This window comes from Ischnura elegans, chromosome 2 (genome assembly GCF_921293095.1).
Source record: "Ischnura elegans chromosome 2, ioIscEleg1.1, whole genome shotgun sequence".
Classification (NCBI taxonomy): domain Eukaryota; kingdom Metazoa; phylum Arthropoda; class Insecta; order Odonata; family Coenagrionidae; genus Ischnura; species Ischnura elegans.
The window spans coordinates 95,225,645-95,247,568 of NC_060247.1; the positions used below are offsets into that span (position 1 = coordinate 95,225,645).

The window sequence follows — 21,924 nt, forward strand, 5'->3', positions numbered from 1 at the left end:
TCCGTCGGCTCTTGTACAAGGCAAAGGAGACCTCTTTGGCCGCTGATGGACTCCACGCGGAGGTTCCTCCCCCACTCTCGCCCTGATTGCGTGGAGAAAGGAAGTAGGGAAGGCGAGGAAGAGTTTGCCCACGAGGCGCCGCTGGTATGGGAGGAGCAGCGGGAAGAAATGAAGCCGGGGGCGGGAGGGAAACAGTTGACAACTCGGCCCCGATACCCCGAAAACGCGAAGCGCGAGCGACTCTTGGACGCCATTGTCATTCACCTCGCGCCGCCTCCACCGCGGCGGGAAGAGTGTCGAATGGGGCAGAGAGAGAGAGAGAGAGAGAAGGGAGCGACGTGGACGCCCCATCCAATCGGGAGGATGGGGCGAAATTGGTGAGGGGGGAACGGACACGACAGGATACGGCTAACCGAAAACGCGTGCGAGCGATGACATCTTGAGGTTCCGACTAGGGAGCAAAATGGGAAGAGAGAGGGGGGTGGGAACCCAGCAGGGAGCAGAGGGAAGCGTGGGGTGGGGGGCAAAGTGACGTCGGTGAGCCGCCGCCAGCGATATAAGCGCCGCGAAGTCCACTCCGGTCATCAATCGTGTCTGAGCCTTCTAGCAGAGCCAACACCACCAACCCAAGTCCGAGGATCCCTCACTTGTCACTCCCTCTCCGTCTGCAAAACCCTTCGTCACCAATGGCTCTCACCGTCTGCAGCCGCGGCGTCCTCGCCCTCGCCTTCCTGGCCCTCGTGACCGCCACTCCGTCCGTCGGGCGCAATGCGGAGGGATCCTTCTGGAAGGGAACCACAATGGACTCGGTGGTGGACGAGATCCGCACCGAGTGCGAACGCAAGGATGCCGTGGCGTGCATCAAGATGAAGGCCCTCTCCTTCTTGGACCAGGTGCTGCGCAAGGATTCCTTCAAAGTTTCGGAGAACATGGCCGTCGTGAAGAACTCGCATGAGACGCCCGAGGGTAGCGAGGCCAGGTCTTCAGCGTCCTTCCTCGACCACGTGGAGCAATACGTCCAGAGCCACGATGTCGTCGCTCAGGTTCCCTCAGGACTCCCCTTCTCCGGATCAAAGGTCACCTTCTCCTCCCGTAACATGGACCAGGACGAGCTCAACTTCTCCATCAAGCTCTCCGAGACCGAAGGAAAGGCCGCATCCGAAGGTCAGTAGCCAATCATGACCTCAGCGACATTAGATTTTTTTAGTTTTTCATTTTAGTTTTATCTTTATTCTTCACTATTTTAATTCAGAATTTTTTTTCTGAAACGCCTTCCTTTGCGGAAAATAACTCAGACACTCAGAAGTATTATTTATTAAATCGCTTTCTTAAAATCATACAAGAGTTCATAAATAATTAGTATTGATAAAATGTATCACTGTCAAACAAAATAACCATAAACATATATGCGGATTATCAAGTTGTAACATTTAGATTTAAAAAGAGTTTTTTATCTCAAAGATAGAAATTATAATCTGCAATAGTCGCTGCCAAATATTTTATCTAATTATTCCACACTACCGTGCCGTGGCTACTAATATCCTAATCCCAGTACATTGATTTTATTCAAGAATCTCTTTTGACTTGCCTGATTGACCAATATTTTAACTATTCAAATTTAAATTACTTGCCCGTTTTGAGTGAAAATTACTTCAATGGTATAATACCAAGCAGCGAAAAATATAGCTGGTGCAATAGGTACTTTAATGATTTATGTTAATATGATATGATTATCATCCATTTCTAATTTTTAAGTCGTTGGATGATCAGGAGAATCACATATTACAAACAGAAAAATAATAAAGGAAAAATCGTAAACAAGTGATTCATAGGAAATCGGAAGTTAGCATTTCTGATCCTCGTAAATATCATATTCTCTATAGCCTGAAAGATTTGTTTTGAAATAAAAAAACCATCACCAATCACATCCTTATACTGGTAGATCAGACAAGAATTTTATTTGCAATATTAGCAACGCGATCTACGTTTTTCAGCAATTCAAATATTTTGTCTTAGTTCTGGCCTAAGTTTCAGCACATTATTTCAGTAATTTTCCCCGAAAGTTATACGTACAAGAAACTAGCAATTATTAATTACAAATTATTCATTCTGACTACAAAAAAGGCTGTATCCTCTTAATGCACCTTCGAACAACTTGAAAAATAAACCTTGTTAAATTGACGGACCGATCTTGCGGGATAATTTTTCATCCTCACTCATTGTTAGTGGTGATATTGCTTCAATTTCCTTGCTATTTATTCCTCTTAGCCCGCAAGGGTAAGCTGAAGAAGATCATCGTGCCCATCCTCGTCTTCGTGCTGCTGAAGGCCATGACCCTCATCCCCCTCGCCATCGGAGTGCTCGGCCTCAAGGCATGGAACGCCCTCCAGCTCAGCTTCTTCTCCTTCGTCATCTCCGTCGCCCTCGCCATCTTCCAGCTCTGCAAGAAGATCGCCGCTGACTCCTCTGCCCAGCTCGCCCACCCCGGATTCGACGGATACAGCGCGCACTACGCCGCTGCCGCCAGGCTCTTCCCCGAAGTCGCCGTCCCCGAGGGAGTCGAAGCCCAGGACCTCGCTTACCGCGGTTACCAGTGAAAATAGGTGAGAAAAACACACCACAACAAATACCTCTTCAAACATTTTATTCCGAACCAATAAAATCGTTTAAGGCTTGAAGTGGTGGAAACGCGATGTATCCATGATAAAATATAAACGGAAAATGATCATTTCCACGCTTAAATAAAACTAATGTGTATGTAACTTCAGAATCGACCATTTCTTCGACACTATCTCATTTTCAAAGTGACTTGAAAATGGTATACAGTGTAGAAACCCTGGTGGGTAGTGAAGTTACACAGTGATGTGTGGAAATTTCAATTTGTTGTTTATACAAAGTGGATTTTATTCCGAATTCGAGTATGCATACCTCATTCACCTCTATCATATTCTTAAATAAGTTGATTGCCTGCTCAAATGCCGACCTCGGTGGGGTTAGCCCTGGCCAACCATACCGAAGATCGCGGGTTCGACTCCCGCCTTGGTAGGTGGCCCCTTTCTATGGCATGGATGCGAGTGATTATCCATTATTAGTTTGGAATGTAACTAATCTATCCTGCAGTTCTGTTTAATTAATGGCGTCAAAAACTCAAATGTTTGAGTAACTAATTACCAGTAAATTGCTTTACTCAACCCTTCATAAATCTTTCGCGGAAGCCGATGATAATTCATGGTGCAGATGTCGAAGCTGCCAGGTTTAATGGCCACCTTGTGTTGTTTTTGGGATAGGGAAGATAAATAAACAAACACAATAAAAATAAAATGAGATTATTTCTGATAACATAAAAAAAGACAAGTTCATTCTATCAATCCATAGAAAACTGTGCTTAAAACATGGATCAATTCTTTCTCTGCACACAAGTCTAAAAGTTGTGACACGCATGTTTCCAAGCAAAAACAATAGAAGAACTTGCTCGGAAGTTTGATGTCACCTGCCGTTCGGTTGGAAATATTTTAGATATTTCGAGACCATGGTGATATTAAACAATCTTTTTAATCGATTCATGCAAAATTTTCAACCTCTCTTTTCTTCTCATTTCAGATTGCTGCACACACTCGCTAGCAACGAGCGTGGTGACAACGCAGTGAGGGCAAGAGCAGAAATGCTTTGTGTGAAAAATCTATTTTTTATTTAATATTTTATTATATAAATATTTAATTTATATGAAGTGTGACCGGTATGGACTTGATATGCGGTCAAAGATGACATTTTTTCCAAGTCTTGGAACTCTAAAAAAGTTCAACAAGACGACACGGTATACATGACGAATGACAACCACAGTGACGATCACTACAAGACGACTTGCATTCCTCATCCAATGCCGACTTAACTAAAAGTGAGCTACTAGCTCCGTTCTCAGGTGACTTATGTTGTAACATGAAGTTCAAACCACTTAACTACATAGAGTTGACATCCTAGTCTCCCAATACCTCTACCTTGACTTTAGCTGGACTAAAGATATTTTAAAACTTACTCTTCTTTACCATGAATTTTCTAGACACATTACCCATTCCTATTACCTTGCCTTCAGTTGGATTGCTATTTCGTCGAGACAAATCACCGAAAATTCTACTAACCCCTACTGACTCACGACTGTGATGAAACTAACCCTGTATAAACTCCTTGTTTTTATTATGCCTATCTGTACAATTTATAGAAATGCCTTGTTGAAAATAAACAACTTGAAAATATGTCATATTTGTTCTCAATTTCCCTTGGTATATCACGTGTACTCTTTTCTGCGTAGATGATAGTATTAGAATACATTGGAGCACTCTTTGTCATAAAAATCTTTCTAGGAATATTTTATAATAAGGATTATACTTCATATTTCATTTGCACAACTAAACCAGCAACAAAACTCAAATAAGGCTCAGTTTAAAAAGAAGATGAACAGTTATTTAAGTTTTTGGTGAGTTGAAAACAGGTAAAAAATCCGTGAAAAGTTATGACAGTGATAAAATATATACTTTCAAAATATTTATAAAGTCAAAAATTTTTCGGAACATGAAAAATATTTCTTCAATTAAAGAATATTAAAATTTAAACAGCATTTGAAAACTGAAAATATCTTCCTCAGGAAAATACCGGTTATCCCCAAAGTTACCTGCATTCACAACTTTTCTACGAGATGAAAGTTTAAATGCGATAGATTCAAATTTCAAATACTTCAAAAAGAAACGTTAATGCCAGAACTTGCTGATGCAACGTATTAAATAATTGAATAAAATTTTACCAGCCTCTATTAAAATCCAGAAAAAAAGAAAAATATCAATAAAGGTTAAAAATACGATAATAAAATCCACAGTTAAAAGTAATTTATTTTGAAAGAAATAGGTTTAAAGAAGATAAGTAAAATTGTTCAAATTATATAGGTCAGAATTCATGTTTGGAGATCTATTTAATGGCACCATGGATTGATTTCGTGACCTATAGCTGGAGCGAGAAGGAAGTCTGGAGAATTTGCAGTTACTTTTCGTCATCAGGGTCAGTGTCACGATGAATTCCTTCCTCCCTTGTCCCTATTTTCGTCCCACGGAGATCACGTGCACTGATCACGTGGGTGTGTGTTGCTATGCAAAGGCTGCCGTATTGGTCGCCACCGACTAGGGGCGATACAAGAAAAAAAATCACGCCATTTTGACGATCCTGAGGACAATGGAAGTTACCGTTCAGAATTATGTGTGTCAACCGCAAGATTTAAGGATAATAGGCGAAGCGTATATATTATTATGGGTCCTGCGCGGCACGGATGGGTGCCGAGCACCGCTTTCAATGGGATCAAGACATGACACCGGCCTTGTGAATGCGTAGACGGACCACATTCGATGGAACTAAATGATACCAGTGGTACTTAGTTATAGGTCTATGTGAAATATTAATTTTATAAATTGACGCCAACGTTTGTAAGGTTCTCTCTGACGTTGGTTTTTAAGAATGTTTCATAAAAATGAAATATTTGGCCTTTCTGAAAACCAAAAAATTTCCTCTTTTAAATTAAATTTAGACTTATAACTAAGCTGGAAGGAATATTCACCGGTTAAAGAATCTTTATTTAACATGATACCATCACTTTGAATTTCCAAAAATGTACCTCTCAGTATTCCCAAAGTCCTATTATTTAAGCTCTCCGCTAAATGAAATTGACAAGCACTTGGAAACCCGCACCATAATACACATACAGCCTATCTAGTCAGTTTGTTTCGCAATTGAAAACATCAGGTAGCCATTCTTGTGCAGCTGGCTCCTTTGACTTATCGCCTTGAGAATAAAATAAACAGTAGGTTATTAATTACTATCATCGATATTGCCAATTTTTTTCATTCTATAGTTATGTATGATGGTTTAAGAGGCGAAGTAATGAAAGTAACTATTACTTATCTACTTTAAACCTCAAACAAGTGCAAATTTTAGTCGAGCAATAGAAAAAATATGAAGTATAAAATCCCAAATGCTGATGCAAACATACCGTTAGGCATTTAGGTATAGAACATGTATATTCAGGGCATTCACCTGGATAAATTGGCGATAAAGGCGCAGATTATGGATCGAAATGACCCAAAGCCAATCTTTCATAGCATCAAATAAAAATCACACCTTAGAAAGTAAGAATATTTTATCCTACACGAGTATATTACGATGAAAAATATACAAATTTATATGATATCGAATGAACTACATGAAAAAATTGGCCATTAAATTTAGGCTGGAGCCCTGAGTTTGGACGAAAATGACCAAGCCCTCTTTCTTAGCGCTAAGCAATAAATATTGTTGATTTTTAACTTTTTATGTATTAAATTTATAATTTTATATAAATAAATTTGGGTGAAGTTGTAGCCTAAATATTAAAATGGTATTATACACCACGTGACTTCTCCCTGAAAGGTGTCAGGTTCAGATCCCAGGTGACACCTTTAAACACTTTCAAGATACAAAATCTCTACCCCCGCATTATCGAGACATTCTACCCCATTTAGTAAAAATTTTCTCATGTGTGGCTTAGTCCGCAGTGGGCTCTACCCTAACCTTAAACAAAAAACTGTAAGGCTGGAACTCTGGTGAGTGAATGAGTGATCCAATACTCACGCTACTGCATATTGTAAAAGGAATACATCAAAATTATGAGAGATTATCAACATGATATTACTTACGGTGTCCCAAAAAAATCGCATTTGAAAGTTGAGGGGGTAGTTCAATTTTTCTAAGCCCAATAAAACTTTTTAGCTCACTCAGATAACATTTTTCCCAGTAAAAACGCATTAAATTTTAAGAAATTTGTATTTAAACTATTTCATTCATTTTAGCCTCGTTTCTGGGTATCCATTGGAATACAGAAAATTTCCACACTAATGAGTGAGATTGACAAAAATTATCTCTTCTAATTATCTTCGTTCATAAAGCATAAAGGTGAAGGGGTTCACTGGTAGAGTAGATCGATCAAATAGAAATATAAAGACGGAAGAATAGAGACTTTTTCCTACAACGAAATGCATCCTGGCGGAAAAAAGAGAATGGTGTACACGTGATGTGATTTCAATTTTGATGGCGAAATATTTTGCAACATCTAATTTTAGTCACAGTACCAATACTTTTAATTTAGCAACGATTTTGTAATAAAAACTAAGATATAATTTGGGAAGGAACATAATTTTAAAGTTGATAAAAATTATAGCGTTCTACTGAACAAGCCTTCCAAATTTAAATTACAAAATAAATAGATGTTTACCGCATTTTACAATTCATTTAATAGATTTTAAATTGCTCTTTAATAACTATTATCACAAAAAATTTATTATTTAATAAAACTTAAATAAAGTTTCCTAAAAACTGAAATGCAACCAGGAAAAGAGATGGAATTAGATCAATTTTATCTGTAGTTAATGAGATGAGAGAAAATGAAGAAATTAGATGAGTTATGAATAATACCAGTACGGCAGTTTTATGGCGAGATAAAAAGTATTACTTACGTGAACCAATGTCAAGTTTTTGTTAGAAAAACACGAAAGTTTTAAATTTGCAAATATCGTACAAAATTTGTCACAAAAATGTCCTGGGGTATTTAGTCAGAGTTAAATATAGCACATATAGAGAGATTTTCATCATAATCTAGGTTCAAAATTGTGTTGTCTTAAGGAGTAATGACCCCTGCTTACATTATATTTACATTTAACTTGGTTAAAACTAAAAATACGCCAGCTTGACCGATGCGTATTGTGCTTAGAACCTTTCAGAAGTTTTTTTAACTCTCTTTCCTTGGATATAAAATTCACTGTTGCCGTTACGAGACAAAAATGGTAATTTTGAAGACTGTGGAGATAATATTTCTTTTGCTCGTGCAATAAATATTTCATTTTTATACATTTAGGGAATGGTTCATAGAGGATCAAACGATTTTGGAGATATTTAAAAAAAGTTTTTACTTGTAAGTTATTCATGCAAAAGCGAGTTTTGCTGTCACAGCACTTATCGCCCTTGTATAAAAATTGTTTAAGCTGAGACAGTTATGTAATTTATCAATGATTGTGAATCTTAATTTAAATAATTATAAAAATGAAATTTTAATAATTATTAAAATTTTATTAAATTTATTATAAATATATGACTTTAAAGTGTGAATGATAAGAAATCACTGTCGACTTAAGAAATTTGTAACATTCTGGTATTAATGTTGTCAATTGTACACAGTTGAAGAATGACATTTCTCCCCTTCCTCGCCTCTAAATTAAGTGAGGAAATTTTTTAAATCAATCTCATGAGCCCAGATTGTATGTTCTTTGAGAAAAGTGCACAAGGCGGTAATCCTGGACCTCTATTAGAGAAGTATATGTATATTTTATGGATTCTCACCTTCAATGATTATTTTGTGTAGGATAGTCTCCTCATAAAAAGAAGCAATACTAAGAATTATAAGAAAATAGTTTGGAATTGTTCTCGAAAGGAACTAGAAAGAAATTTTTGCCATCCCATTTAAGTTAAATAGATGAGGAAGAAAGTTATTCCATCAGTGAGTTAAGTATTATTATATTTTTCCTCTCCAGAGACTTGTAAAAGTTAAAAATCAAGCTGTTGGTTGTGCACCCTACACTAAAATAATCATTAATTATTTAGAGCTTGTATTTTTTCTGCTTCTGTAATTTTATCTTAAGGTTGAAGCCACAATCATTAGTCTAGGTTTGTAGCTATTTTCCTCATATAACTTCATGAAATATATCCCATATTAATCCATCCTCTTTTCCTCCATTGTATTGGATTTCCTCAATCTTCCATTCTATTGGATGCAAAGCACCTCAATTTTTAAGCGGCAGTTAAACAATGAAAAGATTTAAACAACAACTATTACTCCTTTGTACATCCATAATTTACGGAAACACCTATTTCAAAAGAAAAACGACAAAATCAATGCAAGAAATCAATTAAATATAAGTCAAAATCTACTCCAGAGCTATTAGATATAGACGTAAGCTGTCCAAACGATAGAGAAGGCTCAAATCAATGCCGCGAGTGACTTTGGCCAACGGCAGTTTAAAATAGCCCTTCACTCGCTCGACATCCCTCCCACCGAACGGACTCGCGGCTCCCTGGGGAGCGTGCCCGCACGTCCCACACCGTGGATGCCTGGGCGTGTGGTCATCGACGCCCAGCGCCCAATGGCGGAAGCTCAACGGGAAGACCTTCTCTAAGGTCGCCCACGTCCCCAATGCACAATGGGTCCGGCCATCGAAAACGCTCAATCTAGGATTCGGGACTATCGTGTGTGCACAAGGATGGGCGACGGCGGAGGCAACTATGTAAGGGGATGACTTGATGACAGGGAGGGGACGGATGTAAGTTTATCAACCTAAATACCTAGTAATCAGAGTAGGTCCACGCCGGCCAATTGTGTAGACATACAGCGGAGTAAAAGAGGGTGAAGAATTTAGATTGCCCCAGAATTGGGAATGTAACCGGGGCGAAATATTGATATCGGACATGAGCTAAATTGGAATTATTTTAGTTTGAAATTTCGTTCAAAATTATCGGAAATTGCCTTTGAAAGGGTTTCCATAAGAACTCTGCGATAAATCACACCCCTCACGTCGCGCAATCTGAGGGGCTGTACCGGAAGCAGCTCGATGGAGGACTCATGAACTGGTCCAGTGGAAAGAAATTTGAAAAATTCAGGAGGAAATAATGCCCGTAATTTAATGAATGCCTTCTATTAAAATGGAATATATAAATGGAGCTCACTAAATAAAATTACAATTGTTTTTGAACCGTAAACGCATTTGGGACAAAGCTTTAAAAACCTCGTGTTACCTTTGAATCTGAATTACTTAAGTTAACCTCTCTGTCCACCAGCTATCAATTAACTTAAAGTAAAAAGCGACAAAACTTATCCATGCTCGAAGTAAAATCTCTCCAATAGGCTTGAAGCATAGTTGGCTATAGAAATAAAACAATTCCAAGCGGTTTTTAGATCACTAACCTTTTGGAAGCTGTTTGGCAGTACAGGGAAAGTGAAGATTACGATATTAAAGTATAAGGATGTCAGCATAAGCAGTAAAAATATTTAAAAAGGTAAAATAACATAAAAGAATAATTAATGTTAATAGTAAATAAAATAAGAATGAATTAGAAAATTTGATTCGTAAAGCCTGATTTTGAATGCGGAATATATTTTTTTATTTATATTCTAATAGGTAACATTTAATTCACCAAATTAGGTAAGACTTTCCTTTGGGATACAGCCTTGTCGGGATTGAAAGGCGCGTTCCCATGACCCCTAGAGCTGCTCTAGCAGGATTGATTCTAAAATTTTCCCGGTAGGGCCACTCATGCCAGATATATCGAAGGGTAGGAGCCAGACGAAAGGTAGAAGTTAGTGGAAAACCCTACCCACTATCTCTTCCCTTAAAACATGGAGTACAACCAAAAATAAGCCTCGGAAACTCATCGAACAGAACCCGTCCGCAAAGGGCGGGTGTCGTTCACGGCAGCGAGGTCGGCAAGGTCCTCCGGGTCGTCAACATGGGACAAGATGGTGGAAAAGAAGAAGTCGGCAAAAAATGTAGGGACGTGGAATGTGAGGACAATGATGAGGAAGGAGAAGCTAGAAAATATCAAAATGGAAATAAATAAAGGGAGGGTATATACATCTTAGGATTATGCGAAGTGAGTCGTGAAGTCGTGAAGTGAGCGGAGGAGAGTCAGCTTAGGGTAGAGGAGTAGCTTAGGGTAGGGGTAGAGAGGGAGCACCAGAATTTTGCAGGAGAATCAAATTATTCATCAGAAACACGTGATTCAATCTTCATAAAGGCCGTATGTGAGGATATGGAAAAGTCCAGGAGATGTGGGGAGTTATCAGATAGAGTACATCATGGTAAGACAGAGGCTTAGAAATAGCGTTAAAAACTCGCGCAGCTTCCCTGCAGAGGATGCGGATTCAGACCACAACCTGGTGCACATGAAATGTAACGTTAGATTCAAAAGAATTATGAAAGTTAGGAAGGCGAGGAAATGGACTGCAGAAGCTCTGAGGGGAGTATGAAGAGGGAATATCAGGAACTAGTGGCTATTTCTATGCGGGAGATTGGAAGTACACAGACTGTAGAGGAAGGGTGAGATAATACTAGAACGGGAATGGTCAAAGCGGTGGAGAAGTCAATTGGCTACGTTGACAATAGAAGGATAAAGAAACCTTGAGTTAGGTGTTGATTAGCCGGTCAGCGAGGGGGCTTCAGGCTCTGGTGATTGCGTTGAACGAGCGTTACGAAGAGTATGGGATGAGGATTAATCACAAGAAGACCAAGGTGATGTTGTTTTGTAAAGCATCGCGAGCGAGGAATGTGAGACTAAAGATAATGGTGGGTTGGGAAAAAAACTTGAGCAGGTAGAGAAATTCAACTATTTAGGCAGCGCGTTAGAGCAGGGGTCTCCAAACTAATGATGCCGGATGAAAACCCTCCGCGGGCCGGATCCGGCCCGAGGAGGGTTTTCATCCGGCCCGCGCACTCGTTTCAAGTAGCGCGCGAATCTCGCTCGTATAACTCTGTGAGACGCCGCTAGGAGCATTGCAGCGCTGTACTACACGTCAAAGTCGCCTTCAACTGTTCGTAAATAAGAAGTACGCCACAGGATACTTCAGTAGACGTTGGAATCGAATACTTCAGTCATCGGCAAATTTGCTATCCGGCCCGCGGGGCGATTCGGAGCTTGGAATGTGACCCTCGTGGCCTAGTAAATTGGAGACCCCTGCGTTAGAGGAAAACGGGTACAGTAGTAAGGACATCAAGGAGAGAATTTCATTAGCAAAGGAGGCGTTCATGAACAGGAAGGAGCTTATGATAGGATCATTATGTAAGAGTTTAAAGAAAAGGTTAGAGAAGACTTTGATCTGGAGTGTAGCTCTTTACGGTGCGGAAACGTGGACACTGGAGAAGGAGGAGGAGAGAAGACTGGAGGCATTCGAGATGTGGGTGTGGCGTAGAGCGGAGAAGGTGAATTTTGTGATACATACATTTGTGAATTTGACGGAAAGGAAGAGGAACGTCGAAGTGCTGGACATGGTGGGTGAGGAGCGGCAGCTTTGACAATTAGATGAGATGAGGAGGAGTGAGTAGGTATGGAAGGAGGGGGTACTAAGCGGGGAGGCGATGCTAAAGACAGTGTTAGAGGTTGGAATTAAAGGTAAATGAGGGAGAGGAAGGAAGAGAATAGGGTTATTAGATAGAATGAAAGTGAGTAGGCCTAACTCTGAATCAAAGAGGGAAATGCTTGAAGAAGGGGGGTTTCCCAGAATACTCACAAAGTACTCCATGGAAACCTACCTTATTCGGAAAACTACTTTAATAAATATTGTGTAAGCTCTATAAATACATTTATTTAGTAATTTTATAGGGCAGGCTTTTAAATATGAAGCCTTTTCCTAAAAATGAAAAAATGAATACTACTTTTTACAACAAATTAATGGGAGCTTCACAGTTGAATTAGTTTTCTTCTCAAAAGAAATGATATTCAGGAGCTAAGACGAAGAAGAGGAGTTCTTGGCAATCACAATTCTTGGCAATCTTAATCACCATCAAAAATATTTAACAAAAAACGGAGACAACCGTTGAAATCAAAATAAACTGCACGATGTTTATTTTTGTACCAATTTTCGAGAGACCGAATGTAAGCAAAGAAAATGTTAGGGCAAAAGTTCAGTGGACGGCAAAAAATTTAGTGCACTTTTTGTTCCATTCAAAAAGTAAAGCTGACGTAAAATTCTTGATATTGATATCATAACCATCTTAGTTTTTCTTGCCTGAAATTATCGAATTAATTATTAGCTTCCTGATCTTTTTAATTTTTAAGTCTTCTTGATCAAAAAACTTTCAATTGCAGTAACAGGAAGCCAAGATTTTCGTTAGCCACCCTGCTAGTAAATTACACGATAAAATTTTAACGTTCTTCTTAACGACACATCGGAAGCATCCAGAATTTCTAGTCATAATTATTAAGCTCTCGCATTTTTAATGATGTGGGACCAGATTAATTTCGCCAAAAATTTCTTTTATGGCATTCAGGATCTAAAATATTTACTTACTTAACTTTTACGGATCACCGAATCAAATAAATTGACGTGTAACTCACGCCCATCAGTGAGGATCTACAATGAAGAGCATCTGAATTTCTAGCTGCATCTTGGGAAATAATTCATTTATTCAATTCAATTTTTGACCCTTAGGCAAGAAAAAAGTTATTCTTGACACGTTCATCGAAAACAGCATTTTTCATACAGATATCAGATTTATTATTGGTGGATTTTTTACGTAACTAATCCAAACTAAGGAACCAGTTTTAAATTAAACAGTTTTTGGTTGAATTGTTTTTAACTGCATGTATTTCTATTTTATTAACATCAATGTTTGACCCTTAGGCAATAAAAAAGTTATTCTTGACACATTCATCGAAAACAGCATTTTTCATACAGATATCAGATTTATTTTTAGAAGCTTTAAAATTTCATATTCTCCTCTAGTTATTCTCAGAATATAAAAATTTGGTCACAAATACTGGATCCTCAGATTCATTCCTCTAATATTTTGGTACACTTTGCTTACAAATTATCATGTATGTCTGAAGAAAAGAGAAATTCACAAATTAATTTTCTATAATTGAAATGACAGAATAATACATTATGGTTTAATTAAAATATATTTGTCCCCTTTTCCAACAATAGTTTTCTTTCGACAACGTCATAAGAACAGCCCAAACTTCAAAGATAATTTACCCTCACAAGCATATTTAGCAAGATTTACTTCGAAAATAAAATACTTGAAAACTCACTTACATCATTCCAAACTAATATGGGTTACTGGATGCCTAATAGCCCTGTATTTACGAATACTGAAAATCCAGATGTATGAATTCCCTACAAAATGTGATCGGCAGTGCCATACTTTATTGACAATGAATATTCAAACGGGTGTAGAAGTTTCGGTGATCCACTGTTATAAAATCTTAAAATAAACTTGAATAAAAAGAATGCATTTTTAGATCACAAGAATTGACTAAAGTATAAAAATACATGATCATAAAATGAAGTTTTTACTCGTCCAAACTTAACTCTACCATCAGAAAAATTCTTTTTAAATAACAGACGCGTATACTACTACAACATTCTACCCTCTCTACAGATAGCAAAAAACAATAACGTGTAATAAATCCAAACCAAACTTACATAAGTATCTCGTCATTCATATTATATCTATTTAGTTTGAGCTTGAGTCGAACAACATGTGGCACCCAAAGTCAATGGAACAAGCGTACATCACATAATTACGTATGCATTTAGGCTAGTAAGGGAAGGAGGAAGTTAAAGACGCATGAGAATGCAAGCAAACGACTTTCAATTACAGAAGAAACACAGCTAGAATTAAGAACAGATAGCAGTGATTAGTGTTTGTAGAAATAGGCGTACTCTTAAAGATTGGCGTCATTTTAGGCAATATTTTTTCATTTGTTCATTTTACTTTCCTAGAGCTAAATTTCAATCTATAAGTTAACACTGAGACATTTTTTCTTTCACATAATTCAATAAAAATATTCAGTAATTGAAAGATAAATAGTGAAGTGACTGAACGCGATGCTTCAGTTTGTTCAAACATTTTCCATTTCAGATTACAATAATCATTTAAAAGGAGGGGTACAACCATTTAAGTAACTATAGAAATTTCCTTTAATTTTTTTAAAATACCATTACTTTTCACCAAATTCTAAACACCTTTCTATTGTATTCTCTGAAGTGAGAATGGGTGTCTTTATGATTGAGTGTAATGAAAAATAAAGCACTACATTTTACTTTGAGTCGCATAAGTGGCCAGAAGGGACAAAAATACATTCTTAAATGAGCATTGCAGGGAAGTGGAAGGAACCAACCGGTTTTTGAGGACTTTGTACCATTAAAAGAGAATTAGGGACATAAAAGAGAAATTTCAAGGAAGAATTGGAATGATAAAACTATGGCAAAACTCTCAAAATGTCGGAGGGCCTCAGGAAAGATGAACATAATGTATGGGAGATCCAAATAAAAGGGAATTGCATTTTAATAATGATAAAGGCATTCTGATATTGGAAACGGGACATAAAGAATCAAGTAAAATCTACCCGAGAAAATATAAAAAAAGACAACATAAGTGGACGGGATGACATCCCAAAAAATTGAAATAATTCTGCGAAGTTGTCCATGAATATGTTTAACCAACAATAACATTTATGGCCAAAATTATGAAATAGCAACTTTGTTAAGATACTTTTAGCATCTATAATTTTGTTTTTACGTTTTTAATTAAGGTGTGAGACATACTGCATTTCCGACTCATAGTTCACTTACAATGCGTTACTTATGACTTACTCATTCGGTGACATTTATGGCTTAAAAATATATCATTTGAAATCCATATCTGCAATAAAATCAATTTCTATACATACCGTGGATTGAATTATAGAAATACTTCATCTCTCCAGCATGACAAGTCTGTTCATGTGATTCACGGTAAAAAGATACTCAGTGCGTTATTTGCATTTTTTTAAACCATCCTGGGAATGAATGCAGTAAAAATAAGTAAGAAATCTGAGAATGATGGTAAATTATTCCTACTGGGGAGACATCCTTAGATGCTGCACGGAATTTAAACAGGATAAGTTCACGTGCACTGACCTGATACCCGTTGCTTCGCATTAATTGCTTTACAGGCATTTTAGCCGCTTCATTGTGCCAATTAAGGCTTTGAAGCTGAACCAAATGATTCTCTCAGCAAGCCAACGGTCACAGATGCGCCTCTGACAGTTAATCTACGTGCTTCTAGACAGCTTGGTGTTGACGCGAAAGCTTTATATTTTGCCGTTTTAAGGATTTTCTTTAGAGAGACTAAGCAAGGATCGTAATGTTTCCCTCCTTTTTACTCATCATTAATTTTCTTAATTAAATAAAACTATTTCAACTGGCTCAATAAGTCTTCATTTTTTAAATATGCCCTATACTTGCAGCTCTACTAGTCTTATTGACGGCACATTGTTCAAAATTTTAACTTTACTTTTTAAATTTACAAGATACATGAAGTAGACACTTTCAACATTTTTCTGTATCTCAATTATGAAATTTTTATACCCTTATAAACACTGTGGTCTCATTTTAAATTTGAGGTACATGCAAATGTTATAAAGGGTGAAAGATTACCCGAAAATGCCCATTAGAAGATACACAAAACAACCAATTTTGTTAATATGTTGGAATTTCACAAGATCACACCTCAAAACACTCTCTACATCATAGCGTGAGTTTTAAATAAGTAACAAGGCAATAAAATAGGCCAGAGGAGTGATAGTGATGCGTCCTTTCATGTAAATTCTGTCTCTTCTTGACTCATCGAACCATGGATTGCCTACATCCTCAGTTATGCAGCGTCTTCCTAAGACTGTGCGAGCTTAGTTTAAAGGCTCTGGTTTTTCAAGAATCTATCTTAACCGTTGCCATCCGCCGCCCTCTTCCATTTTGTTCTTCAATCTCTGATTACATCAAGTTTAGTTTCCAGCGAATCGTACCTTCTCGTGAGTTCCATAATTCAACAGATTTTTTTCTTCATTAAATGACCTTTAAAGTGGAATTTCAATTTTATTCACTGCTTTTTTCATTTTTCCGGCTTTTTTTCATTTGCTAATGGGATACCGTCATGAGCTAACACAATTCTTGACCCACTGGGACCTATGAATTCATTATTAAAAGCTGACAAATAGAAAGGATTTACTCTATAATAATAAAATTTAATAATATGAAATATATATTTTTCATATTATAATATGAAATTTATATTTCATATATTTATGTATGAAATTAAATTATTTCATATATAAATATATGAAATAATTTAATTTACTTTAAGATCACGATGATCGTATATATAAACCACGAATAGAGTATTGTACGTTGACCATGAGGCAAACCCGTTTTACGGTAGAAAACTTTACGAAAAACGTAAAAACGAAACTAAATACACTGAAACTTACGCACTTATTTCTCGTAAATTTTGGCCGGTATGATTAAATTGAGGGGTAAACATAGTAAAGAACAATTTGGTAGATTTTTTAAATTGCAAATTTTTTACAAAACTATTGAAGCCGGAGTACTTATGCAATAAAAGCGAACAAAAAAGGCTCAATATTCCCCTTCTCTGCGTTTGAGGGCTGAAGAGAAAAACAAAAAAGTATCCTTACGTTAATTTGAGCACGCTTGTAGGTAGTGCCAGACGAAGGGATTGCACGTCATAAAAGATATCTTCCCGGAACCACACTGACGGAAGCGAAAAGAATGTACTTTCTCTCGTTTTGACCTTCGGAATTGGCACACTTTTTCTATCACCCAACTACTAGCCCGAATACCGGAGCATATCTATTTCTTAGAGACTTCAATGACCGTAAAGTTTGTCCGAGCGAATCCAAAAGACCTCCTAAGTACTTTCGGCTCATGAAATGAGGTTCACTTGAGTTAACGCACAAACAGCTAAATAATTATTGGGACCACGAACAAACAAATGACATCAATTTTTAACTTAGTTTTACTTTGTTTTACTGAATTGAATTTAATAAACGCACTTTAACAGTCTTAAACACGGCTTCAACGAAAGAAGTTGCCCATTTTTGAGATGCCAATGTGAGTTATCAACTTTGTAATCTTTATGTCTAGAGCGTAAGTAATATGAAAGTGTCAATAACGACAGTAGCATAGAAATAAGTTTCAATTCTTAATTGCACTGAGTTCACAGCGATAGCTTTGTTATCCATTAAAGAGTTGTCCTGGCATATGGCTCTATTGACATCAATCATATACATGGGTTAAGGATAACTATTTATCTATAATACTGGCGTAATATTCCTAAGTGCCTCAATTTTAGACAATGGCCCACTGAAATATGATCGAAACGATGGCTTGCTTACCTTTGCATGATTGATTCTTGTATATCCAACAGCTTGTGCCTATTTTTTTTAACAAGATAAAGTCCCAAAATGAGCACGACTTGAATAAATTGATCTCTCTGATCGTGAGGGATCTTATCCGTACGTGACTAAGTATTTATTGGAGGTATTTAGTATTAATAGGAGGCGACCGATAGCTCAGGCTATACATAAGGGAAGGATACAAATGGAAAAAAGGAGGGAAACCCGGCATCCGCATTGGCCTCCTATAACTAGAAGGTGCCGAGGGTACCACGAATTTCCGTTACGTTAAGGGCGGAGAAATGTTCTTGAGATTTCCTCAGCAGAAGAACTATTCACGGCAGGATTGGTTAATCTCTAAAATATGGCAACTAGTGCCGGGATTTGAACCCTGGCCCTTTGAGGGACAACCAAAATTTAAGCCATAATACTAATCTGACCCCTTACCACTAGAATTATTACAAATGGGATAATTAAAACTTTAGAGTCCGTAATATTTTCATATGCGGGACCTGTGAAATGTATGAGTTCTTCACGTTTTTTTTTAATCCAGTAAATTTCGTAGCATGTAGATTTAGGAGTTGTAAATGACAGTAATTTCCATACAAAAAAATATTCCAGATACCTAAAGAAAGAATTTACATTGTTGGGGAACGAGAAAAATGAAAGGTATCAAATATGACTGCCCAAGCCCTACATGGGCTCGGGTCCTTGGCAGGAAATAAACATCCCGAGCTATACTCGGCCTTTGGTAGTATTGACCTAATAGATAATTTCATGTTTCCTTACCTCATGGTTCAAGAATTATTTCCTCGGAGACTTCAACGGCTGATAATGAACGAGTCGGGATCATGCCCTTACGGAAAAGGTAACTTGCATTCGATTGAAACGTCACAAATGACCAACCTATCCCACGGCGAGTCTCCCGTGCATATTTTTTCAGCGTTTTTCTCCCACTCCTCCCCCCTCCCCACTGAGCATTTAACGGAATTGCAATGACACCCTCTCTCCCTTTCTCTCGCGTCGAGACACGCCACGCCACCCCTCCCACCACCACGCCCCCTACTCACACCTCTCTTCCCGGAAGAAGTGATTGTCGTCACTTTTCCTCTCGAAAACTCATTCTTTTCCATCCATTCTCTATTTGCACTTGCACTCTATTTGCGAGTCTACCATCTCCTTGCTTTCCAGCGATATTAAAATAACGAAGTTGCCATGAACTTATATATGTAGACAATAAATTTTGATTACAATAATTATTTTACGACAGATTGATCTAATTATTACCATTTCATATTTTTCATGAAATTACTTCCCTTGCGTAAATTTATTTGCTATGATTATGTAGATGTCATTATGATCGTTCTTTGTGTGTACAAAAGTTTGCCTAATTAAATGAGATTCTATAAAAATAGCATTATCAGTTCACATATGTGTGTAAAATGTCGGCACAAAAAGTATCCCTGCACAGACAAAAATGTTTTCTGTACTATAATGAATTTGCTCTACTTCTTGGAAGGTAATGTACTCTTCACCAATACTTCAATTATTTATTTCGTGTTATTTTTTATTCGTTTCAGCTTAACTTACTTGTAAATTTGTTTTCATATATTTTTTATATTTTTTTCTATAACAACTAACTTTAATACATAAAGAGTGCAATTAGTTTTATTTCCAACATAAAAATGACAAGAGGAGCTCAAGGCTACAGCTTGAGCAATTACTGAGGACGAATTTAAACAGCAAGACAGTGCTAAAGCGGATGTAAAATAAAATGATACATAACTCGGGCAGTTCATGTCCTAATGAGAAAGGTTTTGTGGTAGATATGTCAAATTCTAAATAATAAGTGTCGCTGAGATGACTGTATATATTCAGGAGAGGAAAACTAATAAAGGAAGTGTAGATTGTCTTCAAAACCTATCACTTGATTCCTGCGGCAATCCGATACTTCTTCGAAATTTTTAAAGACTATGTTTTCATTTTATTGCGTTAAAATAAATCTCAATCTAAGAGGCAATTTGAGGTATTTTTGCTTGGATATGGAATTTTCCACATGTAAGCTAGGAGCCAAAATATTTATCATTGACTTTCCCCGATGGCGCGTTTTCCTCGTTTCGTCCCTGACCTCAACGCCCTCGCGAGTCTTCGGCTGCTTTCCAACCTTCGACTTCCATCACAGTAGGATACGATTCCTGGGTCAATGGAACGAATTCGCTAAAGATCACTTCTATGCACTCCACATCTAGAGCATTCTCCCTACTTTAAATCCCTGCAGTGGGATATTTCCTTGAGTGGAGAAAGTATCCTAGAAAAGGATATAGTTGTAAAATGTTAGTAGAACCCAAAATTGCCTCAGTCTTACTTGCTGCAATGACAAAATAGCCTTCTAGTATGAAAAAAAAATTGAGAGAGATACATTCAATGGACAGTAATTTAGTCTCTAATTGGTTTCAAGAAAAAAAATACGAGAGAAATGGTTCTTATATTTAGAAAAGGTATCACCCTGAATCATAGTTCACTAACTTAAGTCAAAATTGGTGTATCAATCAATAAAAACAAACCGCGTAAGAGGATTGAGGATTTATAAATCCGTGAGATAGTGGTAAAACGAATGGAAACGTTGTGAATGTTATCCTTATAGTTGATACCTTTGGCTTATAGTTGATATTTGGTTTTGGATAATAGTTGATAACTTTAGCGCTCTTTGTAAACTCAAACCCTTTTATAATACTAACCCATCAGCACTTACGACAAGGACAAAGCGGAATTTCTCGTTAAAAATGACTAGTTCTAACAATATATTAATTTTTAAGAAGTTGCAGAAATGTTAATGAGTTGAAAGAAGAAGACACGCCCTCGAATCATGAAATCTATGACACGTGAAATTGTTGGACTTCCGGTTCATAGTATAGAAATGAATCATATATTTGGAGCACAGTGAGGACATATTTTTAGCATCTTGGAGGCGGAGAAAAACCTCGATACAATAAACATCCTCTAATGGAACCCATGCTTGAATAAACAAAGAACTTTCATCGGAACAGTAGATGAGTCGCTCGGCTCCGTCCCCGCTAATTATTCCTCATTGTGTCGACCGAGCGAGCAAAAAAGAAATCTATCCAGGTTATTGTCTGTCGAAATGAGGAACGCGGTAATAAGACACTGGCTCGGAAAAGAGGCGTTCCTGTTCTCCCAAAAAAAAAATCAACGATGTCTCACCCACTTGCCCTTATCGGATCCGCATCTCCTAATCCAACAACCCGATTCGTCCGAATTCCTCCGGGAGAGGGTTGACACTCCGCCCCTCTACCCCCAAGGCTTTTCTCCCGGCAGTCTCCTTCCCCCACCCCTGGCACCCCTACATGGCATCCGTTCGTAATGAAGCGCATTGGGGTCGTCGACGTCTCATCCCACAAGGAAACACCCGTGCTCTATGGGGCACGCTTCAGCCCTCACAGTAGCGTGCACGGACGTCGGAAGTCCGCGATGCCCACCCCACCCGCGGTTACATATTTTTTTCTCCAGCGCATTTCCAAGTCCCCCGCCCACGCAGGACTCCCCTACTCAGCCGTCCATCCAGCAGAAAGGGTGACCACCTTTAGGGCTGGGGAACAATGAAGGCGTACGCCGGAACGGGGCAGTTCCTAGCATGACCCGGTGACCGGGATACGACACTGGGAGCAGAGAGTCGCCCGCAGACGCCGCGGTGTCTTGTGGGAGCTCAGCTATTCGGGGTGGGGTGACCGGTGGGATGGGTATCGGAGTGCTCCATTATCGTTTGGGGGAACACCCGCCCCACCACTCGCCACGGTTCGGAATACGTCAACGTCACCCCATCCCCCGGTCCCGCCTGACCATCCTGGTTTGAACCCTTCCTCCGGCTTGGCAGAGGTGAGTGGATATAAAGTC

General features: G+C 38.1%; 1 protein-coding gene across 1 annotated transcript; it reads left to right on the forward strand.

Moving 5' to 3' along the window:
* The first annotated feature begins 600 nt into the window (after positions 1-600).
* LOC124174101 lies at positions 601-4,250 on the forward strand. Its single transcript, XM_046553234.1, has 3 exons — positions 601-1,164; positions 2,269-2,603; positions 3,601-4,250. Exons 1-2 carry the CDS (start codon positions 687-689, stop codon positions 2,595-2,597), a joined length of 807 nt encoding a protein of 268 aa, XP_046409190.1. The 5' UTR covers positions 601-686; the 3' UTR covers positions 2,598-2,603; positions 3,601-4,250.
* Positions 4,251-21,924: the final 17,674 nt, after the last annotated feature.

Bases quoted from the DNA above. Each gene is read 5' to 3' on its own strand.
- LOC124174101 (XM_046553234.1), top strand. From the start codon at position 687: ATGGCTCTCACCGTCTGCAGCCGCGGCGTCCTCGCCCTCGCCTTCCTG. The intron at 1,165-2,268 runs GTCAGTAGCCAA...TATTCCTCTTAG, and splicing joins AGGAAAGGCCGCATCCGAAG to CCCGCAAGGGTAAGCTGAAG.